This window comes from Python bivittatus, unplaced genomic scaffold (assembly GCF_059951505.1).
Source record: "Python bivittatus isolate LINGU-HERP-01145 unplaced genomic scaffold, Pbiv_v1 ctg000580_np1212, whole genome shotgun sequence".
NCBI lineage: Eukaryota > Metazoa > Chordata > Lepidosauria > Squamata > Pythonidae > Python > Python bivittatus.
The window spans coordinates 4,792,633-4,819,062 of NW_028277087.1; the positions used below are offsets into that span (position 1 = coordinate 4,792,633).

The following is a 26,430-nucleotide window of genomic DNA, read 5'->3' on the forward strand; positions in this document are numbered from 1 at the left end:
AAAGGGAGGGCGTACGGTCCGCTCCGTGTACAGGCGTCCCTCCTTCCCCGCCTCCTCCTTCCCGCCCGCCCGCCTTCACTACCGGAAACCCCGTAGCCGCCAATGATATTCTTGGCGGCTGCTGGGAGGGGAAAGGGGAGGAGGGGGGGGGAAAGTGTCTCGCGCCCCTACCGCGCAGGCGCATTACCCGGCTTCTCTTGCAGCGGCGGTTGGTGGCGGCAGGAGACTGGGAAGGAGATTGGGAAGGGGGAGGAAGGCAAGGCGGCGCGCGTGCGCTTGCGCAGGCGCGCGACGGCGGCGGCGGCTCGCTGGCTGACTGTCGCCGGGCCCCTCTAGTGTGAGGTAAAGCAGAAGGCGGCGGCGGCGAGGACGGCGGCGGCGGCTGGAGCTCAGAGGACGCCTGTGGCAGGTGGTGAACCCCAGGGGAAGAAGCGGACGGGAGGAAAGCGGCGTTAGGACCCACCATCGCCTCTCGCCGCAGCGCCCCCGACGGAGGAGAAGGAGAAGGAAGAAGAGCGGAGGGGCAGCTGACCGGGCCTACCCCCAGGCCATTCTGCCCCCGTCGCCGCCATGAATAGCGTCGGGGGCGCCGACGAGATCGGGTGAGGCCCTGAAGGCGAACGAGCAGGGGGAGCACGTGAGGGAAAGAGGAGGGCGACCGCGAGGGTCACGTGGGTAGCGAAGGTTCCCCGGGTCATGTGGAGCCCCCCCAATGTGGATCCCTGTCGAAGGGGCGAGGGGTCTCTCTCAGGGCATGAAGCACCCGGGGGTGGGGGGAGTCCCCCTACCCGGGGTCAGACTGCCCTCAAGGGAAGCAGGCGGAGAAAGCCGGGGAGGCCCCGCGGGGAGCAGAGGAAACGGAGAAGGATCATCTCGGGGAAGCCAAGCGCCCCTTTTTTGCATCACAAGAGGTGGCCCCGAGGAAAGCCGCTCTCGGCTCGTTTTAAAGCGCCTCCGCACCGCCCAGCAGGTGAATCTCTGGGGCCTGCTCGGTGCCGTGCAGCCTCTCTGTTAGCAGGGAGAGCCTGGTATAAAATGCCTACCTCTGGTCAGAGAGGGTTGGGATGAGATCGCCAAGTGCCGTGGCTCTTTTTCTCTTCCTCGGTTAACTCTTACCACTTCGGCCTCTCCCTCTGTACCAGGGAACAGCCTGTTTCCTTGCTGTGGAGAGAGAAGGAAGTTGAGAAAACGATTACAGTACTGTATTTTAAAAAGTCCTCCCCCTTCTAGTCTCCTTTCTGATAATTGGGGCTCAAAGGACTTGGGAGCAAGATGGAAGGGTCACGTGGGGACCTGGCATAGAATGGGTCCATAAGGATCTGCTTCCTTCTTTCACTTTCTCAGGATAACCAGGGGCAGGTAGTGAAAAGGGAGGGTATATAATAAAAATGGCCTGTAAAATTATGCATGCTGTGTAAAGACAGGGTGGAAAGAAATGATTCTGTTCATAATACTTAGAGCTATTATCCTGTAAGTTTAGGGGTTGAACACTGAGGACATCTAAAAGGAAGTGTGGGGGACTCATGAAGGATTAAGACAATTGTATCTATCGGGGATGGCTGTACAACAAAGTATGTGGTGATAGTGATAGTGGGATAAAATGGTCAATATGAGGAGGCCATATGGGGTGTTTGGCAGCAAGAAAAGTGGTGGTGTTTAAGTTCCTTAAGGTGATGAAGCAGCATCCTGGACTAAATGTGGCAGATTTTGAAGGGCAGGGCTGTTTTTGAAGGAAATCACTGTGTTTGGGGGCAGAAGCTCTTTATACTGGTCATTGAAAGAAATAATGGGGCAGGTGGTTGCTGTTGTAGTTCAGTTCCTCATTAGTGGGGAAGGGTTGAAAAGAGTTATATTTGTGGTCCTACAGCAGAAGTGCATTTTCTTTCCCACATTGGGCTTGAAGAGAGAACCCTGATATCAAAAGCTCTTTCAGTTGTGCAGTGACATGAGATTGAATGTTTGGACTTGTTTGAGCCTGATTCTAGGATCCATCTCTTCTGCCACATATATGAGAAGTTAAATTAGACCATCCAGGACCTTTGTATATGTATATATCTGTGTGTAGTACCGAAAGGTTCTTTGAGAGGTTTTTCAGTGCTCTCTAGTTACTACTGTGTAATGAAAATAAAGACTAATTGCCTGCTTCGTTATGCAGTCTGTGACCATGTATGTATTGGAGTTTCCTGTTACAGATGTTGAAACCCAGTCTGCTTTTGGGTACTAGATTTCTAACTTGGTAACTCAGTGTTAAGACTAGAAAGTTGCTTTGTGCCTGCCTGCTATGGCTGAGGCCCAAGGTCATAAGGAGATGCTTTACAATGGAGAATCTGCAACTGTTCCTTATGTCTTCCTTGCATTCTATATGTTGTGAATAGATCTAATTCTCTGGTTTCTCTGCATTTTTAAGGGAGATATTAGCCAAATAACCAATGACCTTCATCTCTTTTCTAGCACAAATGATCCTGCATAGTATTGGAACATTTGCTGCTGTAACAGTATTATGTATCCTGTTGTTGATGGAGGATGAACACCTGTGCAGGACAGAACATTGGTGACTCATCAGTACTTCTAATGAAGTAGGAGTGTACCCCACTTGATCGGCAAAAGCATGATTGGCTTTGAGCAATCTGTATAAGAAGCTTGGAGACTAATATAAGCTTTCTTTGGGATTTTCTTTTGATTTTTCTGCTTGTTTTTCTGGGTAACCATGTTTTTTTGTTATTGGGCAGATTTCCACATAACAGTTTCTACCCGGGAATAGCTGAATTTCAAAAGAAAGTGGGGAGCCATGAATTCTGTTTCATAAAATCTTCCAAGGGATTTTTTATTATCTAACCCCCAAATAGCTCATCAGTTGTGTCACTTTGTATGTTCTCCTTAGTCACCCTGCTCCAAATATTGTGCAGGATGTCTGCAGTGTATAGGAAGAAAGCTAGAGGAATATTTTAAAACTGTCACTCATTCTTTCTGCTGATATTGCAATGAATTAAGTATAGATAACTCAGAATTGGAACATTGCTATACTAAAATGAAAATTGTAGTTTAAATATATACCGTAATAACATATTATTTAGGTTGTTCCTCTTTATGTTGTGTATTTAAGTTGAAGATTGGACTTGTGGCTTGATCATAACAATTGCGTTATGAGAAATATATTTATCTTGAGCATTCAAACTAAGCAAGCACTAACTAACAAACTAAGCCCCTTATCCCAGGGCAGGAAACATGGTTGTTGCAAGTGGTTATGAGGCTTTGTATTTGGAATCTTATACTGCCTTAAAAAAAAAAAGGACTATGGAACTCCTTTGAAAGAGATGTGCCAGAACATGTACAGAATACCTCTTTTTGGATTATTAAAGCAACTATATATTTTTCCAGATTACCATGGTTGCTTTGGAAAGCTGCTTTCTGTTGTTTCCACATGTGTGTACATGCATAGGCACTTTGCTTCTATGGGAAGAATGTGAAGGAAAGTAGCTGCATGCAGAGATAGCAGAGAACAGCTTCCAGAGCAGGCAGATAAGCTTTGAAGAAGAGATGGTTGCTTTACCATTGTGGAGAAGAGGTGCTTTGGAAGTGGTCCCACATATTCTAAAGCTTCTTTATTAAATCAAACAGTCAAACCCCTGTTTTTTTTCTTCAAGCTTCACCTCTGGTTCTCTCAACTGATGAAAACAAGTGACATTTGTCATTTTGACTTTTACTGTTTCCCTCTAGGTGCTGAAATTTATCTTTTAAAGTTCAGGTGTGTTGACATGGTGGTTGTGTTCATTTTGGAAAATTGTTGTTTTGCCTTTCCATTTTGAAAATTGGGCCTCACATGACAAGAATAACTTGCTTTTTGAATGAGTCTCATTTGAAGTGTATTTAAATTTTGTATATAGGAGAAAGGAGATTCTAGGGGAAAATATATATCAGAAATGACCTATATTTGCCAGTTGTTTATGATCCAAATGGATTTCCTCTGTGTGGTTGAGCCAGGACAGTAGGTTTTTAGTAGGACAGCTACAATGTCCAGAATCAGTGTTTTTGGACAGCATTGCTAGATTCACTAATTGTCCAAGGCCATAATGAACTTTTGATTTTGCCTTAGTGTTGTATGAATCTAGCCATTACCATTTGTAAAAAAACTCAAGTAATAGTGGTACCATGGCTTAATGTAATCAGCGAACCAAGTCAATGTATGTATGTTCAGATAATAACCTATGGAGCCCACTACAAGAGAGATGGATCTGCCATAGATTTTATTCCCAATAAGATCTCTGAGAGGTATTTTCTTTGGCGATATAGGAAATGCTAGATTATGATGCCAATTTGATAATTCTGTACAGTCTCAGAATTAAAAGTGCAGGATTGTCATTTCAGTTCAAGGGGCTAAATTTGCAGTTGTCTTTGTATCATTTTATACATTATGATGTATAATTTTATACATTATGATCATTTGTATAATGTATAAATGTATCATTTTATACATTATGATAAATATCCATGTGCTTTAAAATATTAGACCTTCTAGCAACCATTTTGTCAATTGTGACATCATTCTGAATGTTAAATAGGATTTTTAAATGCTTACCTTGGGAGTTGTGATACTAACTGCATTGGAGCGATCATATCTTGAGGTTTAGGCTCACTTGTGTAGTCATTTTATTTGAGCTGGCAACCTTTCATTTATTATATCTTTCTTCAGAACCAAGAAACTCTGATTAAACTCCAAGATACTATACCAAATTCAACCCATGATTTCAGATCCTGACTTGTTCTGAAGTTATTAAGCATAGTTTCATGACTGAAACAAAATGGGGAACTGAATGGATTTTTTAAAATTTTGTTTGCTAGTTTATGCAAGAAGAATGAAGGGATTACATGTGGGGAAATGGCTTGTTCATCTTTTCTAAAAATGGGGAGAGAAAGGGTTAATTCAAATTGGCAGACTAGGATTAGTGGTACAAAAATGAATGTTCAGGGAACCTATATCTTCTTTCCTGGGTCTTTTTGAACTTGTCCTTTTAGAGCTGAACTATCATTTAGCATGAATCACATATTATGCCAAATCATCTTTCCCTAATCTTAAGTGCTCTTCAACTGCTGTAATATTCCAGCCAGTCTAACCATTGCTGAAAATTTGAGGGGTTTGTCCAAACTTCTGGAGGATGCCCAAGTTGGAGAGAGCTGCTCAGGAACTGGTTAGTTTTAATGAGAATTTGAATAAGCCACGGTCACAGAAATCACACATGGTTAAACTTTAAACCATGGTTAATGAACCACAGTGAAAAAGTTCACACATTACACTAAACTAAAACTAAAAAAAGCACAGTAAATGTTATGCTAGTATATGAACCCGGTCTGTATTTGATCCAGCCCAGTATTTTAATTCTTTTTAAAGTGGAGGGTGCACTTAGTAAATGTTTTTAAATAAACAAGAACTTGAAACCAATTAACAAAAATATTTGAGAACTGGAGAAAGAGTTGTCCATCCTGATCCCATGTATACACGTTCCACCAGGTTCAGTGATGCTAGTGGCAAATAGATGTTGGTAGTGTTATACTCTGGAAGTATTTCCATGGAGAATATTTGAATGGTTATTTAAATTATTTATTCAAACTTATTAAAGCTTAATGATATTGTTATGGAGTTTGTAATTGATCGCATTTGCTTGGCTTCTGCTTCCTTCTTTTGTGGGTTTCAGTTTAGTACTTTAAGCTAGCTTTTTGTTAAAGAAAATATTATTTAAAACAGATATACCAAAAATACTATCAACATCAAAACTTTATTTTAGCTATAAGGCCACCAGTCAGATACAAATTAAAAACTACAAAGTTTTTTACTTACTACCTATAAATGAGCAGGAGATGAAAGGTAGATTGGATAGCCCATGTCAGAGGGCTGTGTGCTACCCTAAAGATGCTTGAAAGAATGTTTGGCAGAATACACGATCAATGTGTGAGATATTGAATGGAAATGCTTGGCACACATAACAAGCAAGAGGACCCCCAACCCAAAAAGAACAGTTCAGGAAACCTTAGTAGCAATCCTACCTGTATTATGTCATGATATAATTATCAAGTCCATTGTGGCCTTTGATTACTTTGGAATTTTTTCTTTGTTCATCTACATTTGCACACTTTTCTTCAGGCTGTGGCATTGGTTAATTCTGTGTTTATTCAGTACCAGAATTCATCCATCACAAAGTCAAATACTAAAACTCTCTTAGCTTGTGGTAATCTATTGAGCCATGTATAAATAGCAGCACTGTGTTTATATACAGCTGCTCTGCTTGACCTCAGAAAACCTTGTCTTTTTTGTCTGAATATTTATCAAGGTGTCCAGAAATAATTTCAAGTGGAGCTGAGAGACTGAAATGGCCACTGAGAAGGGAAAATCTCTGCACTCAATCTGCTGTGTGATGTGCCAGAAATGGTTTCACCCAAGCAGTCAAATACAAGACAGCTAGTGCACTAATAAGAATTTTTGACGATTCAGTATCAATGTCATTGCATTTCATGCTGCTTTTAGTCCAAGAAGTTCTTATATAAAATTCAGTTTCTAGTGAATATGCAAAGTGGTTTGAGACTACATATTCTGGTCCCTTCTCTTTGCAGAGAGAGACTTGATTTTAGAAAATGTGCATTTCTGTTTAGTAATGTTGTTAATTGAGGTTTTTTGCCTTTAGACCTTTAAAGAAGAAAAAATAAATGGGTTATAAAAATAAAACATTAGAGAAGATACTTGGGGAAAATCAGAGGAAAGGAAATTTTGCTCCATTTTCAGAATTCCTTATACTTCATGATTTCTACTCTTATCAGCTAGTATGCCATTTGAAATTTGTGACTGTAACTTGGTCCTCAGTTTGCTGCAGAAATTGTGTTCTCTATTTTTCATTGGAGCATTACGGTCTGCTTGGAATCAAATTTGTGATGATTTAAGTGCTAGGATTGTGCTTTGGTGGTGATAGTCATAGCGTCTTAATATTAATTTCCCAAGTTATTATTCCCAAACAGACCTTCACAGTGACAGTTTTTTAATGTTTTATTCACGTTATTGAGGGAGATTGTGTGTGATGGAGATCCAAAACACTGGGGCTATTATTCATGCACTTACACTGAAATCCGTTCTCTGAAATTTGAAAGAGTGAAGAAAATGAGATAGCTTTTTTTTCAGATTTCAGTTTTGCCCGTGATAGAATCAGATAGTTTGGAGGAACCTATACATGGCTCTAGTCAGAGAAGACATCTCTCATTCTCTTCATATAATGATCTGTGTCATCTAACTAATTGCATTTCAGAAAAATGAAAAGAAACATTTGACTCCTAGATCTAGTATCACACCTTTTTTAACAATTAAGTCATACAGATACTTTCTATATTTACATGTATTTTTCTGTTCAAGAATATTATTTTGCAATTCCTGGTACTATCATTATGGAGAACTAGCTTGTGTAAATCGTTTGTTTGTTTGATTTATATCTCACCTTTGTTGTTTATCTCAAGGTGCTGTGTATAATGCTTCCATGTCCTATTTTCTTTAGTTGCTTCACAGTACCAACTAATTACGTGTTATGCTGGCTTCTATCAAGTCCTGTACTTTCCTTAGTTTATCTGTCACTTTATCACTTTATACCAAACAAGCATAGGATGTCACTTTATCCCAAGTGTTTGTACACTGAAATCAGTGTTGTGGTACTTCTGTTGGAATAGCATTCATTCAGCAGAGCACTATCTGATTTAAAGTAAAGCCATGGCCTGTGCCTTTTCCTTTTCTGGTAATACCCATTTATAACAATGTCATTCTTGCTCCTATTACTTTTGTAGTGATTTACTCATGGATCCTGGCTGTTTAATGGCAGCCATTCCCAGGATAATGGCTCATTTGTTCTATAGGTCCAGTGCCATCAGGATCAAGATGGATCAAGACAAAGGCATTAATAATGAGAGCAGTTGGCTTTCTTTTATCTTGATGACTGAAAAAATAGAAATGCAAGTCCATTCTCTGCACTAGAAAGTGCCTTTTGTTAAACTTGTTTTTATTGCTTTTGGAAGGTGGGCCTAGAGAGTGACCCTACCATGAATAACTCAGTCACTACTTAAGCTGCAATATTATGACCTCAGTAACAGCCTCACTGCTACTGTGGTGTCACACATATCAGAATGAAGGGAAAGCAAACCATGATTCATTGTTCATTAACAGTTACATTTATGAATCATTGAGAGATGGAACTGTACCTCTTTCACAAGTTTCCTAGATGCCCTCTTCCCAGTTTGATTAATAATTATGCCAGTGATTGTCAATATAGGTAGAAGATTAATTTCTCAGCCAGAACTGGGTTGCTTTGTCTTTTACTCAGAATTGTAGATTTTATTATTCTAGATGTGCGTACGGAGCTACCTAGTACTTGTAAAATACTCACCTTTTCCACTTGGGCAGCTTTATATTGCCCTACATGGCTTCCCATTTCACCTTGTGAATTAATCATATTGGTTTAGTTATGCTTCTCTGTTACCCTTTATGGATACTTTCCCTTCCAACCACTACATTACCGCTTGCCAAAACTTTATAAATGTTTGCTTAAGAGCAGGGGTAGCCAATGTGTGTCCTCCAGACATATTTGGGCTGGATCTTCCATCAGCCTTCAACGTTAGCTAGGCTTACTGAGACTGCTGGGAATTGCAATTTAACATTTGGAATGCCACATGTTGCTCATTCCTGGTTTCAAAAATACAGCCTTCAGCATTTTTAAAAAATTATTATTATTATTTAGATTTGTATCCCACCTTTTTGAATATATGTTGGTCAACTCAAGGCAGTGAACATACCTAATATTCCTGCCTCCTATTTTCCCCACAACAACAACCCTGTGAGGTGGGTTGGGCTGAGAGAGGGACTGGCCCAAAGTCACCTAGCCGGCTTTCATGCCTAAGGCTGGACTAGAACTCACAGTCTCCTAGGTCAGCACCTTAACCACTACACCAGACTGGCTCTAAAACTTTATACTAAACTTTATTCTAATTTATGGATATAATCTAACTAAGTGGTAGAGCACGAAGACCCTAGATCAACTTGAGAGAAAAATAGTCTAACTCGGAATCACTAGTTTCCTAGGTTCTTGTGTTCAGATTGAATCTGAATTTAATTTTAATTCAGATTTAATTTATGCAATTTATTGGACATCCAACTCCTAACAACATTGGGCAGCTTACAATTAAAAAATAAGAAAAAAAATATAAAAGACAGAGAAATTACAAGTGGCCCGAAGACAAACAAGCAAACAAACAAAACCCACAAATCCAGTCCAGTAGAGGCTTAGCCACCACCAAAAGCCTGGGAGAATAGTCAGGCTATTACTTTAAATTCGTGCTGTTTTGAATAATCTTCCCTAGAGAAGCCAGCACACAATTAGGTATTTTTATGGTACTTAAATTTCCTTTCAGAAGCTATTGAAATACACCTGGCCTCCCCACCTATGGGGTTATGATACCATTGAGTATAGGGATTCTCTTACAGCTTACGCTGCTGGCTTTGAGGTCTGTTCTGAATTTACTGCACCTTGGTTTAGTACCCATGAGATTTTGTCAGATCGTTGAAACTACAACTGTCATTGTAGTATTTGAAAAGCACGAGACTGTACTTGATATGCTCAATTATATCTTTCGAACTTTCTGAAGCTCTGTCAAACGAACACTTTGACCGTGAGATTCTTATTGTTGAGTTTTGGAATACAGTATAGCTGCTTCACATTGCAATTGTTTATGTGTGTGGGGGATGGAGAGAAAGCCACACTCATTACAGTATGAGGAAAACAGTCTAAGAGTATGAGATGTCTTAAGTGGATTATGATTGTTTACCTGTTGCTTAAAGGTTCCTGTTTCATTGAAGAAACACCTGGAACTTACATCACTCTGTATGTTGCATCACCTATCTCAGTGTTGCTCCTGTGAATCTGCGTTCATTTCTTTCTGAGGGAATTATTGGGATAATCTTAGTATCTTGGGGAAAGGGCAATATTTTATTTAGACCAGACAAAATTCTTCATTAGGTGAAGTGTTACAGGAGAAGGGGAGCAGAATGAAAATTCAAAGAATTGGGGCAGACAATATTTATGTTTTTGTAGTAGTTTCTACAACCCAGTAATTCCTGTAGAATCAAATTTATATATGTATGTATGTACGTATGTATTTATAACATATAGCCGTCCATCTGGTACCAAACTCTGGGCGGCTCACAGTGAACAGTTAAAACAACATCTGTGTACATTAAAAAATATTATTAAATAAATAAAACCACAAATATTAAAACCTGGCACCATAGTTAAACTTTCACATGCAGTCCACCTCAAAGTCCTTTCATCAGTCTTACCCTATCCCAGCACTTGGAGGAAAAGCCAGATCTTAAGTACTTTTCAAAAGGTTAAAAGGGTGGGGGCCTGCCGAACTTCAGGGGAGTGTTCCATAGGGCAGGGGTTGCCACAGTAAAGGCATGCTTCCTAGGTCCCATAAGATGGCAACATTTAAGGGAAAGGACTAGGAGCATGTTCACCCTATCCATTCTGGTAGGATGGGCAAGTTCTTAGGGAGAGGCAGTCCCACAGATAACTTGGTCCTGTGCTATATAGGGCTTTAAAGGTAATAACCAGCACCTTGAATAGCACCTGGAAACTGGGAGCCAATGCAGCTCACGCAACAGGGGTGTAATGTGGGTAAACCTAGGGGCATCCATCACTGTGCATGCCACTGCATTCTGGACCAGTTGTAACTTCTGGGTGGTCTTCAAAGGCAGCCCCATGTAGAGTGCATTGCATTAATCCAAACAGGAAGTGACCAAGGCATGAGTGAAATTTTACTATTTCTTCTTTATAAGCAGAAGAGGATTCTGATTAGACTCTTAATCAAAAGAACAGGATGATCTTTAATAATATCCCAGCTTTATCAAGCTGGAATATATCTTTATGCAGGAAACTTAGATATGTGGCAATAAAAATATGAAATATAAGATATATTTCTGACAAACTACATAATCTGCAAATCTGTCAATATTATTCAGGTTTAATGCTATTAGATCCTATTGTTGTTATTCTGCTGTGAATTCAACTTCTTCATGTTGAAACTTTGTTCATTTGTATGCTTGAAAAAGATTTGGTGCTATCCAAATAGCATTTTCCCCAATAGAATGCCATCCATTGCAAAAGAATTTGACCCTCCCAGCAGTTCCATGACCCCCTGAAACCTTGAAGAGAGTAGGAAGATTTTCTTAAACAGATCTGGGGGAATCCTGTTCACCTTCTGCCAGTTGATCCAGTCCAAAAAAACCTGATTTCCTCTTTCCTTGAAGTTAAAGTTACTGAAAATCAGCATTATACAAAAGGGCATTTGGTTGTGCTCCACGCTTTAGAATAGAGATAGCAATGATAACACCACAGATGACCTCAGCCCCCTTTTTGTAAAATTACATTGCTTAATTTAAGTAGCAGGTCATTGAGAAACTGACTTACAGGTAGTCCTCGCTTAACAACCATTCATTAAATAACGGTTTGAAGTTATGATGACCTTGGAAAAAGTGCTTTACAACCTGTACTTGCACCTACAGTGGTTACAAACCGTGCATCACCCCCTGCAGTCGTGTGATCGCAATTTGCAACCTTTTTACAATGGTTGTTAAGCGAATCATAGTGGTTAAGTGAATTCTGGCAAAAAATGTCCATTGGGGAAGCTGGATTTGCTTAACAACCACATGATTCGCTTAATGGCCATCGTAAAAATGGTTGTAAAATTGGGTTGGTCATGCGATGACTTGCTTAATGACTGCCCTGCTTAACAACCAATTTTCCAGTCCCTGTTGTGGTCATTAAGCAAGGACTATCTGTGCTGCTTTTCTGGAAAGAAAGCAAGGAACAAATATACAACTTTTGTTTTGCTTTAACATTTTGTACTTAGAAAATAAGTACATAATGCATTTCCCTCCCTGCCCAGGCTAATTTGATGTCACTATATCTGCAGTTTGTTCATTGTAGGAATTTCCTACAAAAAAGAGAGAAAGAGAAGAAGAAATGGCCACAGCCCTACTAGATGTTACACTGTCAGCATTTGAGGCTGAATATAAGTAACAATGACTATTTTATTATGTAAAATAGAAATTCTGAGGGATGTCCATACAGGAATTGCACACATTTTTGTCATGAAAGTGTAAGTAACTTATAATGGCAGTAGGCCATCTTTGAGTGCAGTAAAACTGGTCAGGACTTTTTTTTAAACTTTGTATAGAAGTCTTTTCACCAGTCTAGTCATACTAGCAATCCTTGCTCTTAGATGGCATACATACACTACCACTATCTCTGCATATTCTTATGGATCTAAACATATGGCACCTTTTTATTTCTTTGTCCAACTCACACAGGAATCATAATGAAGAGACAAACTATGTTCATTACATGGTCTACATGTATTTTTCCCAACAGTTATTTATCACAAGCTTATCCTGCCTTTACTCCAAGGAATACAGGTAGTCCCCAGTTTAAGAACAAGTTCCGTTCCCAAAGTCTATCCTTAAGTCGAATTTGTATGTAAGCCAGAACAATATTATTGTATACCACTGTATAAGTAGTATTGTGTAATGAACTTGAACCATTGTGTATTTAGCTCGAATTTTGCTACACTTGGTTCCATTCTTAACTATGGGTTACCTGTAAACTGGGCATTCTTAATCCATGGGCTGCCTGTACATGAAATCTGCCTGTTGTTGTTTTCCCCCCTTCATTCTCCTTTTATGTACACCAACAGTGTTTTGTCTTAGATTAAGCTGAGTTGATATCCTCAAGACACCACTGGTTAGCCTAGGAACATCTCAGCTTCACAGGTGAATGTGGATTTGAACCTGATGTTCCCTAGGCCTGGTCTGATACATTTAATCTGTAATTATTCTAACTTCTCTATATTGGGTTAATAGTTGTATATAAAAAGTCATAAAAAGTCTCACAAGTACCATCTGTAATGGAACAAATGTTTAGAGTTAAAGGAATGCATTTTCTACTTGCACAGAATTTCAGGCATAAGCATTCAAACCAAAAACCAATTTAATATGTCCAGGTTGAAGAGAGGTATTTTTACCAAAGGAACAAACAGTCTATAGCTGTCACATTAAGATTGGAGGCTGTGTATGTTGAGCAGTCATACAAAATAGGTTGCGTATATCATGAAGGATTGTGATTTTTCCAGTTTTGTGGAGAAGTGATGATTCAGATGTTGTAAAAAAATAGAACTGAATGTCATTAGTGTATTAATGACATCCAGCTCCAAAACTCCTGGTCACTATCCCTGGCACCTTCATGTATATTTCAGTAATACTGAAGGTAAAATAATGCCTTGTATTGTGGCTGCTAGGGACCAGAAGCACAGTCACTTGATACTACTTTCTGATACCATCCCTGCAAGTAAGATCAGAAACTTACTACATAGAGTGCCCCCAACATACATAAATGACCAGAAGGATGCCATGGGTGGCAGTATCAAAAGCTGCTGGAAGATTAAGCAGTTTCAAGAGAGTTGCACTTCCTTAAGGGGTCATCTATCATGACGATCATGGCAGTCTGAACCAGAACCTAGACTGAAAAGTTCAGAATAATCTCCAAGTACATCTGCAGCTACACAGACACCACTCTCTTAAACACTTTGTTTAAGGGGTATTTGTAATAGAAGAATAGTTGGCAAAATTCCCTACAGCTGGGGAAGCCATCTTCAGGAGAGAATAGATCATTGCCTTCTTTAAGACCGATGGTACAATTCCATCATGTACCCATGTATCATCTGGATTTACCCAGTCACTTGCTTTCGGCAAGTGTGAATGAGTTCAGATGATGGGCTAGATAGCTACAAATATCTTTGTCTTTGGACTTTTTAAACTGAAAGTGACCCCTCAGATTTAGACTAGGTGATGCATTGGACATTTTATAGCAAACTGTATAAAGAACTGAAGTCAGATTAGTGTGAAGATGAGTGCTTCACAAGTCTGTCTTCATGGTTCTAATACTGAGTTTTTTGGAAGAGATGACAGTAAGCTTACCATCACCTGTTCATAGAATCCTAGAATGGAACAAATCTTGGAGATCATCTAGTTTACTGTTTTACAACCTTAGCAACTTTCAGATGTATGGACTTCCAACTCCCAGAATTCTTAACAATGGCCATACTGACTGGAGAATTCTGGGTACTGAAGGCACACATCAGGAAGTTGCCAAGGTTGGGAAACATTGATCTTCTCTACCACATATACTTAACTGTATGCACTGAGGTGTGAACAGTCACATTCAAGACCTTACACTATTTGTGCTCTAGTTGTCTCTGATTCCCATTCTAGAGGCCAACAAGGACACTGACAGTATCACTGCTCTGGCTTCTGTAAAATCTCCCAGAAACCATCAGATTCTATAAGTCTCTGGGATGGACCATCCTAATGTATTCCTTACTCTTTCAGGTGCAGAATGAGGCTACAAAGCGCCAGGTCTCCAGAAGCTGGTGTGACAATGGCTTCTCCAGTATCCAAGCTGTTCACCTCTTGTTCTTAGGCAAAAATTAGATCAAGAGTGTGCAGTTACCTATACATTGGCCTGATAACAGTTTGAGGCAGATTGTGGCATTTATAGAAGCTATGAAATAACAGTTTGGCCCCTATTTGTGCAACCTTAACATAAATGTTGAGGTCTCCAAGGGTCACTGAACTCAATTTCAGTATCACATTGGAGGCCACAGCCAGTTTGGTCAGGGATGATATGTATGTGAGGATGGGGAGAAGCACTAACAATTTGTCTTAGTGATCCCAATTGGACTTTTGAAAATATTTTCTAGTGAGTGGGATAGTATTCCTGCCCCTCTGTCCTCAGATTCCATTGCTTGGACTGAGGCTGCATTTAGAAACCACCTGGATAAAACTAGATCAAATCTATAATACTTAGCTTGCTCATCTGTGTGTCAGTAATACCCATGAGATTGATTCCTTCATTTACAATTATTGTGAATGAGGTCTCATAAATAAAGCTGCCCACCTAAAAATGATCAACTATAATGCCATTTGCACAGATCGATAACTGGGATGCTGTTACCTGTATGCTTTTTTTCATGTTACTGCTAGCTGCAGTTCCCATGTTGAAAGAACACACAGCAGGATCTTCAGTTATGACCAACATTGATGGACAGATACTGCAGTTAGAAATCCAACCTATCCTTCAGAGGAAGTGGTAACTTTAAAACATGTTTGTCTACTATTTCTTCCTTTGGCACCATAAGGCTAGAGTGACAAAACCATCCTGTGGTTTGTTTCCTTTTGGCTTAGGATGGTTTGCGGACCCAGCCATTATGGTTTGCAAATCACAGTTTAGGACCATGTAATCTGTGATGTGTGGCAAAATGGAAACAAATGACAAAAGAAGACGAACTACTTAGCTTCTCTTTTGGCTCAGCCTCCTTTGTGAAGTGGATAATTGATTGATACAAAGTGGGAGCAGTTTATGTTAAAACCTCACTGGCAGATTCCTTCTTCTGAAGGTTCCTCGGTAAAAACTTTATTTATGCATATTTTAAATGGATACAGCCACACAACTCACAGCAGCTCTGGGCAGCATACACATTAATAACAAAACCCGAAAGGTTAAATCCCGAAACGTTAAATAACAAAATGCGAAAGGTTCTTAAAAAGGTAGCCATAGCCAGGGAGAAAGACATACTACAAACATATTAAATATAATTCAGATCAGGTGGACATATACTCTAATCTAACCCAAAACCTGGGGGAAAAGTCAGGTCTTCAAGACTCATTTAAAGAATAGCAGGGTTGTGGTTTTTCAGAACTCCAGGTAGATACCATTCCAGAGGATAGGTACCACGATAGGGAAGGCATGCTTCTAGATCCCATCAATGGTATTGCTGAATAGGTGGAATCTGGAGCACATATATGTTGGATTTTATGGGACAGGCAGAAACAGTAAGAGAACGGCTGTTTCTGCCTCTGATAGCTAGTCCCTGTGCCATGAAGGGCTTTGTATGTGACAGCTACCTGAAAGCTCACTGATATCATAAAATGCTTATAATAGGCAGCCACAAATCAGACTATATCTCCTGATGGTCCCTAATCTGTCCAGATAGAAAGTTCTTAGCCCTTCTATTAAGGATTTGTCCTAGGAAAAACTAGAAAGGAACATACCTAGGATCTTCATCCCCAGTGCTCAGAAATGCAGAATTTAACAAACCTAGTGCCAATTCTGAAACACAGAGGAAGGCTGTGTAACCCTTCTGACTTGCATGCAGGGAAGATTTCAATTAAAAATTGCTTATTAAATATTAAAGCCAAATCTCTGCTTTATAAAGGTGAATGTTGGAAATGCAAAGGAAGGCACCAGTCACACCCAGCTTTTCAAGTAAGATCAATATAGTCAGCCTAGCTGAATTAGTTACTTACAGGTAGACCTCCACTTACAACCACAATTGAGACTGGAACTTCCATCGCTAAGTGATGTGGTCGTTAAGTGAGTTGTGCCCAATTTTATGACCTTTTTGCCACAGTCATTAAGTGAATCACTACAGTTGTTAAGCGAATTTGGCAGTTGTTAAGCAAATCTGGCTTCCCCCATTGACTTTGCTTGTCAGAAGCCCCCTGGGAAGGTTGCAAATGGTGATCGTGTGACCCTGGGACGCTGCAACTGTCATAAATACATGCCGGTTGCCAAATGCCCAAATTTTGAACATGTGACTGCAGGGATGCTACAACGGTTTTAAGGCTTGGATGAGGAGCTGAAGGGAGTGCTTATCAAATTGCAGATGAATCAAAATTGGGAGGGACAGCTGAAGTCAGAAATAATTTAAAAATGTTTTTGATGTGGTAGAAAAGGGGACTGAAAATAACAGAATTAAATTCAACAGAAAATGCAAACATTCTTCACTTGAAAAAAATTAGATACACTATGGGGTATGCCTGGTAATAAGAAGTTTGGAGAAAATCCTTGAATTGTAGCCAATAATCAAATGAATATGATTCAGCAGTGTGATAGTTTCTAAAAAGGCAAATGCAGTTTTAGGCTTCATTAATTAAAGTATAGTTTCTAAATTATAGGAAATAAATAATTGTGTTTTATTTATTTAAGTTTATTGGCACCCAACTCCAGTGTATCTTGAGTACTGTGGCCAGTTCTGGGTACCTTCCTTTAAGGAGTCAGATAAATTAAATTGGGCAGAAAGAACAACAGTGAGGGTGATCAGGGAACTGAAAACTGAATTGTATCAGGAGATAATGGGGGAATTTAATATTGTTTTCAGAAAAAACAAATGAGGGGGACATCATAGCACTTTTTAAGGTCAAGACCGGTTCTCTACCATCCCAGAAAGCAAGAAATAATAGCCTTAAATTGCAAGAAAATAGATGGAAAGATTTTTTCTAACATTCAACAAATAGTTTGAGAGTGAACCAATCACCAGGATTACCAAGGATTGTATGAGCTTTACTGGACATGTTGAAACAGAGGCTAGACAGCTATCTGCCTGCCATTTGTTAGTTTGGATTTCTGCAGTGAACAGGACTGGGCTCAATGTCCTTAATTTCCCATTTTAACTTCAGTTAACTTCTAACTGTGAACTCAGCCAATAGGGCCAATGTCCTTCTTTAGCAGCTTTAATCAGCTGCTATCAGGCAAGGATCTATTAAGCATGCAGTTGTCCTCATTCCCCTAGAAACCTGTCAGTATCCTTAGACTGAACAAGTTGAATTCCATCTGATTGAATAGGGCATGTTGCATCCCCTTAGTTACCAGAGTTCTCTTGGAGTCTAAATTAGAATGAATTAAAGTAATTTCTGATACATATCAGACTATTTCCATAAGGAAGAGTTACTGTAGGCCAGGGGAACGGAGGGAAGGGAACAGGCAGCAGGGACAGGCAAGGGATCAGCAGGGAGGGGATGGGAATGTGCTGGCAAAATTGTGGGCAGGTAGGCCAGTGGAATATTCCCTGCTGGGTCATCAGTGGTTGAGGGGAAGCAGAAGAGGGAAAATTCTGAGAAGATGGGTGGGTAGACATACTGTGGAGGCGGGAAGAGAGGGCAGTGTGCCTTGCCCTGCTTGTCTCTCAAAATCACTCTGGGATCCCTCTAGATTTTATTTTTTCTGAAAAACCAAAAAGTTGTTCTTTAATTCTATAAGGTGCCCGGAGTCACCGTGTGTGAGTTGGGCGGCCATATAAATTTGTTAAATAAATACATTTAATAAAATGTTTTGGGTTTTGTTTCTACTGAGCCATGGCTCATCTGAAATAGTTTGGCAGAACTTTCAGATTTGAAGTAAAACATAATTTTCTTATTGAAAATGCTTTGCTTCACAGCACGGTAAATAAAATTTTGTATATTTATGGAAACGCTGGGAGGATGAAGAATGCATTTCTAACAGTGTGGCAGAGAGGGAAATTGCATAAGAAGATTGTCAGGGAACGCTGAGGAGAAGAACCATGTTTATTGCAGTGATCTGCTTTCCAAGAAAGAGGGACCCTGAACAGTAGAAAGGCAGAGATTCTTATACACTTTGGGGTTAAGAAGCAGGAAATCTGGGGGATCTGATTTGCAGGCAAGTTTTTGAGGAAGTGAGATAGGTGTAAAACAGGGGGAAAGTGTTTTTCTATTGTAAAATAAAAGTCCCACCTCAGTGACAGGCAGTGAGCTAAGGATTCCATTGCTAACAAGGAGTGGAATTTTGAGATAAGCAGGCACCCCTGCTTGATTATGTGGAATGCCTGCCCTCTCTCACCTTGTTTTAGGCAAACAGGTGAGGGCTTTCTCATTGTTTTTGTTGTGATAGTGTTAAGAGGGCTATTTTGGCAGTGGAAACATTGTTCTTGGGTGAGGACCTATTTTACATATGCAAGTTGAGGAGGGGAGCAAGAGCAGCAAAGGGGAGGGAGGGAAAGAGTCTGCAGCAAGAGAGATGGGGGGAAAGAGAGAGTTTGCAGCTTTATTTCATTATTTTTCCATCACAAGGATAATTGCCCCCTATGGCATGCTGTTGATGCAGTGAACTGCTACTGTTAATTGGCTGTAATTGTTCCATTGGTATAGCAATCATACCGAGTCACAGCTTTTGTGTTACAATGATCATATGTCATCGGCAATGTTCAAGTTACACTGTTGTGTTACTGTGCAACTGAGGTTTTAGTGCAGATAGAGTATGTCAAGAACTGACTTCCACTGTCTGGGGCTCTTTGGAACTAGAGTTCTCTTCATTCATCCCATGAGGGTAATAGGAATTACATCAGAAACATAAAGAGAATAGCAGGTTGAGAAGGAGTTAAGAGGGCGTTCTTGAAAATATACATTCAGGGTTCTTCTGTTGTTCAGGCCTTTAGCTGAGAATTAGGTACTTGTTTTGTGCAAGTGCTTGAATGCCACACAAGTTGTGGAATTCTTCCTTAGTATTTAAGAAATCAAAAGATAAACATCCAAGTAGTTTGCTGGTAAATAACAGATTGATTCAGTGTTTCTCAACCTTGCCAGTTTCAGATGTGTGAAGCAAGGCTGGCTGGGGAATTCTGGGAGTTGAAGTCCACACATCTTCAAACCTGTCAAGGTTGAGAAACACTGGATTAATTACTGGACAATTTCCTGGATATGGTTCAAATCCCAAGGCTCAGATGCTTTCTGAAACACTTGCAGGAAAACATTTTGTTTGCCAAAATGGTTTTCGAAAACATTCATTGATAGTGTTAGCAACAGATCAAACTTCAGCCCAGCTGAGAGCTTTTTGGTTGAAATAAAAATACCTAACTCAGAGTGAATTATTTTTCGGTGTCTGGTAACTCAAATGCATTATTTTATGCATATATACATATCAGTAAAATCTTAGGCAGAGATTGGCTACAGTATTTCCATGCGTGTTTATTGCTTCACCATATTTAAAGAATTGCTTCATGATATAAGTAAAAGTGAAGAAATTTTCCCTTGACAATGATTTCAAGATCTATAAAGTATATAAACTAATACTGCTATTTCAGTGTTTCTCAACCTTGGCACTTGAAGATGTGTGGTCTTCAACTCCCAGAATTCCCCAGCCAGCTATGCTGGGGAATTCTGGAAGTTGAAGTCCACACATCTTCAAGTTGCCACAGTTGGGAAACACTGTGCTATTCTTTAGTCATATGTAGTAACTATAAGAACAGGTGGCAAAAGTTATTTTTTTCCCCACTGCCTTTTCTGTCTCTTTTTCCTTGTGAGCTAAATTTTTTTAGAAATTTTGTTTGTTTATTTGTTTATAATTTAGAGGCTGCCTAACTCCAGATGACTCTGGGTGATTTACACTTTAAAAGCAAGAACAATAAAAACAATACAGGTAGTCCTCAACTTATGATCACAATAGGGACTGGAAAATTAGTTGTTAAGCCGTGCAGTTGTTAAGCGAGGCATCACGTGACTGCACCCAATTTTATGACATTTTTGCAGCAGTCATTAAGTGAATCACCAGGTCCTTAAGTGAATCAGGTAGGTGTTAGCGAATCACACAGTTGTTAAGTAAATCACGTGATTCCCCATTGATTTTGCTAGTTGGAAGCCGGTTGGGAAGGTTGCAAATGATGATCATGTGACCCTGGGACACTGCAACCATTGCACATACACAACAGTTGCCAAGCACCCAAATTTTGATCACATGACTGTGGGAACACTGTGACAGTCATAAGTGCAAGGACCGGTTGTAAGTCACTTTTTTCAGTGCCTTCATAACTTCAAACAGTCGCTAAACGAATGGACATAAGTCAAAGACTACCTGTAAACAGATCAGAAGACAAAAACAAACATAACAAAAAAACCCTGTAAAGGCTCAGCCACCACCCTGCGCCAAGGCCTGGAAACAGCCAGGTTTTCAAAGATTTTTGGAACATCATTAAGGTGAAACCCATATGAATCTCTGGGGAGATATTCCAGAGGGCAAGCATTGTGACAAAAAAAGTATTTAATCTAAGAGCAACAGTTACCATCCTGCTGATCGTTACAAGCCACTGAGGCAATCTTTTGGGGTAATGAGTACTAAAAATGCTTCGCTGTTGAGATTCTTTTATGTTTTGAAAGAGAAATAATTAACTAACTTATTCTTTGAATTTCAGAAAGCTATTTGTAGGAGGCCTAGATTGGAGCACCACACAAGGTAATTAATCTGCCTCCTAGATTGGTCCTGAACATTTTAAGACTATCTCAAAATCATACTTAAAAATATGACTTTCTCCTGGTTAAGACTGGATTGTAGCTTACATGATTCCAAGAAGGACTTGTTTTGAACCATCTGTGGTTTCCTTTTGGATAACACAACCAAAAAAATCATCCCCTAATGGTTCTGTAAGATCTATTCTCCTTTAACACGCAAAAAGAAGGGATAGGTAGGCTGGTGTTCAGGGCTCAAATGGGAGTCTTCAGGAATCTCCCTAAATCTTTACAATCCTGCTTGTGTATATTGGCCCATTGACCATCATCAAAATATCACCCTTCAGTTGACCTTGTAAGTTTGTTCTGAACAGAGTTCCACTGCCTCTCTAGCACTGAATGGTTGGAAACCCATTTCAAGGTAATACTATTTTATACATTTGCTTTGATTGTCCTAAAGAAGGGGCATATAACTGTTGTTGACTCAAGGTTGTTCTGGGCTTATTGCAGTGTGGTGAAGACCATACTCTAAACAGGGCTTGACAGGGAGGTTGAAGTTTGTAAAGGTGTTTTTAGCTATGGGGAGTTGGGGAGGGAGAAATGGGCTGAAATTTTGGCCCAACACTGGGAGGGATCTAGAACTACAAAAGGAGTACTGGAGGGCCACATATTTTGCATCCCCAGAAGTAGGTCTTCACTTTTGCAAACCATCTTTATTATGGGGGTCATTTATTTCCATGTTAGCCCATATTCTGTTTTTGACAAATTAATCTCAACGAATTATGTTTTTCTTTAACAGAAACTCTCCGTAGCTACTTTTCCCAGTATGGGGAAGTTGTCGACTGTGTAATAATGAAAGATAAGACTACAAATCAGTCACGAGGGTTTGGATTTGTCAAGTTCAAAGATCCCAATTGTGTGGGAACTGTCTTGGCCAGCAGACCCCATACATTAGATGGCCGAAATGTAAGTTGTTCCACTTGGACGCATATACAACTGCGTGTCCAATTGATTCTTAAAATGAATATGAATAATGCCTTTTGTTGTAAGTGATGATGTCTTTAATGAATACTGACTGTACTGGAGACTAGGACCTACTAGAACTCCACTTATATCTTATGTGCTGCCCCCATTATTTGCATATAGTATGCCTGTGGGTTGGGACATTAGATGGCCCATGGAGAGGTTTTTCTTAATAGCTTTATTTGAGTTTATTTTTCGTGACCATTATAGGTTTTTATTCTTTGCTAACATTGTTGTTTTATTGTTTTAATGTTGGCTGCCCAGAGTTGCTTTCACCAGTTGGGCAGTCATATAAATCGATTTAATAAATAAATATAAGAACTGAGGTCTCTTCTCTATTATCACCATGATTACCTTTTTTTTTTTCTTATTTTGGGAGTTACTGCTACTTTCTAAGAATTCCTTGGTTAGCAAACATCATAGTAAATATAATTGTAGAGTTTGGATCCATCAATGTTACTAAACCACAACAGTGATTGTATACTACGATGACATGTACCATTTAAGGCACAACAGCCTCTAAAAAGAGAAACTTTTTCTTTTGGTTTATAATTTCATCACTACTTGGTCAGCATTTCCTATTTATCTCTGGCATGTGACTGTTTCCATCTCCAAAGTGACATTTTAAACAAATTGTCTTTGATAAAGCCTTGCTTTAGTTCAAGGTTCCTTTTTGTGTCACAGTTCCCTAGTTTTCTCTAGGAGAATATAACCTTGCTGAGTTGCACATGCCTCTACCTCTGTTGAGCCATATTCTTTCCATTGGTTCATCATATGAGTGTCTAATATGTAATTTCATTTCACCATCTTGAAAGGGAGGAGGCAGGAATTATTAGCATTTTCTAGCTTGTTTCTCAAATGCTGGTAACAGTGAGCCATCTTCACTTTTGCTCTTATTTGACAGATTGATCCCAAACCCTGTACCCCTAGAGGAATGCAGCCCGAGAGAACACGACCAAAGGAGGGATGGGTAAGGAAGTAACTTCAACATTGCTTTACACTCTTCCTCCTCTTGTCTTCACTGAGATGTGATGCTTTTGTCTCCAATTCCAAGATGCTTTGTTCCTTTACTGAAAGCAGGCTGTAAAATGCAAATGTGCCAACTGAAAATAAATGGAGTTTTCAGGACTAAACCTAGCTGGTGAGATGTCACGATTTGCTGAGAAGCGACTCCCCTTTATAAGGAGTAGTGCTTCCAGCTGGTTCTAAGAAAGGGGTGCCTGAAATTTCAACCAATTGGTGGGTACATGCTATTATTCTACCATGCGAGGTTCAATATCAGGTAGGCATGAAATCTCCCATTTAGAAATCATTCTAAACTATTGTTCAAGACAAAAGTAGAGAACAGATAGGAAATTACAGTTGGATCAGCAGTTAGTTGATAATACAATAGTTGATTCCAGCAAAACAAATGAATATTACAGATCAGGAAAGGCATTGACCAAAAAAAAAAAAAATCTTGAATGAAAATGCCAACTTCCTGCCTACTGCTCTTTAGTTAAGTTCCCTAGTGGGCTTCCCTTTGACTTACCAATCCGTAATGGTTGTCATCCCATGGAGTTGCCACTAACACCAGTTTGCAAAAATTGGCTAGGTTGCTTTGTTTTGTAAAGTAGATGATATCCTCAGAGGACCAAGGGATTTTGTAGGAGAAGATTTACTCTTTTCAGTTAGGTTGGATCCATGTTGTGAGAAAAATGAATCTTTGGGTGAAATAGACAAGTTTACAACTGGCCTGATTCCATTGATTCCACAATGTCATGAAGAGCTCTGAAGGCAGAGGGTAAATCAATTAAACTGCAGGTGTTTATATAAATGTTCTCACTTGAATCATACCTCTTGCCTCCCTTAGTGCTCCTTTTTTCTCCTCTGCAAATCATTGGTTTCAACCTCCTTTTCTTCTTCCAGTTGTGTTGCCATTGTTTTTACAGCACTGAAGCCCCCCTACACTATGAATCCTGCCTTGCCCTCTGCTTCCCCCATCAGCCTTTCCCTAGTAGTCCTTTCCTGTGACTCTGCTTTCTGGTGTATAAGCCAGGGTTCCTCAACCTCAGCAACTTTAAGATGGGTGGACTTCAACTCCCAGAATTCCCCAGCCAGCCATGGAATTCTGGGAGTTGAAGTCCACCCATCTTAAAATTGCTGAGGTTGAGGAACCCTGGTATAGCTATCATAGTCAAGTCTACCCTTCCCTGTCTTGCTTTTGTTCTGTGTATTCTGTGTGGTAATTTCAATTCAGATGCCTTGAATGTGGAGGAGTAAGCAAGGTAACCAGTGCTCCTTAACACTTTTACAAATTCAATTTATATATGTTACTTTAAATATTTTTGAGCTGTCAGCTCCAATAGCATGACACAAAATATTCTTGCCAACTTCTGCATGTCAGGAAGTAAATACTGTTTTGAAAGAGAAATCCTCGTTTCAGTACAACTCTCCCTTTTCTATTGGTAGAAAGGATCCAGGAGTGATAGCAAGTCCAATAAAATTTTTGTTGGTGGTATCCCTCACAACTGTGGCGAGACGGAGCTCAGGGAATACTTCAAGAAGTTCGGAGTGGTGAGTTATTGTGATGGAATGCATTATTTCATGAAGAGACGTTGTCCTTCATTGTCTAACTCTTTAAAGTGTTACTCTCAGACTTTTTTTTTTACTCGGTGGCATAAAGTAGATTGTGGCTGGCTGACGTTCCTTTTTAAAAAATGCTATTTCTTACCATTACAAAAGCCGTTTGTTCTAGTCAATTCTGTTTGGGAGTTTCTGAGCTCATGTTTTTATCTTTTATGGCGTTTTTTATAAACTGGACGCCATATAATTTGGCAATAGAAAACTTTATAATTTTGCAACATTAAGAAAGCTTTGTTACATGTTTCACTTTCATATGGTTTCAAGAGTGGTTTTGCTGCAGAAATAATGTTTTGTTGAGGGGAGAATTGGTGGATAAACCATATCTAAGTCTTTAGTAAGAGACTCAGCAACCCTCTGCTTATACAATGGTAGCTTGATAACGTTTGCAATTGTTGCTCTGGATCATTTGCAGGTTCGTTTGTTTTTCACATTTCAGCCAAGTTTGGTTCTCAATGCCATAGTAGTTAGGGGTGATGGGAGTTGTAGTGTCAACGTATTTGGAAGATAGCAGTTTGGAGAAGTTATAATAGGAATACAGGGAGATGGCTATATTGTAGTATATTCTTGGCCCTGGGTGTTAATTAGACCTGGGTGTTAATACTCTGGATTCCAAGCCTTTTTTCATTAGCAGGGAGGACCAGCTGACAAAATGCCAGCCTTGCCCCCCACCCCAAGCAACTTTTTCATTGCCTCTTTGTCAAGATCGTTTGGTTTTCATGAAATATTCACATAGCTTGCATTGGGTTTACATTACTCTCCTGCTATGCTCCCCCCACCCCCGTCTCGTTTAGTCTTCTTTCTTTCTTTCCCTCTTCCCAAAACAGGTAAGTAATAAGTAGTACTTCATTACATGGACATATGTTGTTGCAATTTAACATTTTATTTGCAAGATCCTTGTGATTGTTATGCAGCAGCCTTTCCCAACTTAGGTATATTGTGGAGTATAGTCCCCATCATCCCTCACGATTGGCAACAATATCTGGGAATGATGTGGAATACAGTCCAGAACTCTGAAGGAAACCAAGTTTTATATGTCAGTATAAAATAGAATAGAAGGAGTCACAATCTATAAATGCTGTCTTACCTCTCTGCTCTAGTCCCCTAGTGCTGACCTAGTTTTTATACTGAATTGTGCCTACTAGCTTTCATTACAGGATTTTGTTAAATCAAAAAAGCCCATCATAACAATCGTGGCATGTAAAAATAAAAGGATTGCCAGTACATGCACGGTAACATTTCTGATAGCTTGACTTTCAGAAGCTTCACTGCATGAGAGGCCTGGCTGGTTTGTACAACACACTAAGTCATTAGGTGGTTTATTATATTTTGCTTAGTGTGTTGCCTGAACCATGGTAATCACATCTCATTCATTACATCATGTTAAACTAGTTTGAACATGGTTTATCCCACAGAGTGAAGCTACTGTTAGGGCATGTCAGCAATAAAATCCAGAATGGCAAGTACCCCAGCATTTTAGAAAATTGATTTTTTATGTAACTGGTAAAGAGAAAATTGCTTGATGAAACTGGGCTATCACTACTTCTTCCAGTTCCTTTTCAAAAAACCTCATATTTTCACAATTTGAGGTAGTAAAATCTGGTATTATATACAAATCAGTTCTCCAAATGGATTTTTTC

General features: G+C 39.6%; 1 protein-coding gene across 4 annotated transcripts in view; it reads left to right on the forward strand.

Annotated features, from left to right (window-relative positions):
• Positions 1 to 205: 205 nt before the first annotated feature.
• The window catches only part of DAZAP1 (DAZ associated protein 1), a 51,388-nt gene continuing 25,163 nt past the window's right edge, over positions 206 to 26,430 (forward strand). For 2 of the 4 annotated variants that reach the window (XM_015888689.3, XM_025168919.2), the window contains exons 1-5: positions 206 to 602; positions 21,112 to 21,152; positions 21,945 to 22,111; positions 23,073 to 23,138; positions 24,620 to 24,724. In XM_015888689.3, coding sequence (XP_015744175.1) covers positions 571 to 602; positions 21,112 to 21,152; positions 21,945 to 22,111; positions 23,073 to 23,138; positions 24,620 to 24,724 — 411 coding nt within the window. In that variant the 5' untranslated portion in view covers positions 206 to 570. Of the gene's footprint in view, positions 603 to 21,111; positions 21,153 to 21,944; positions 22,112 to 23,072; positions 23,139 to 24,619; positions 24,725 to 26,430 lie in introns of those variants that run through there. The other 2 variants (XM_007431791.3, XM_088149397.1) reach the window with 2 other exon arrangements.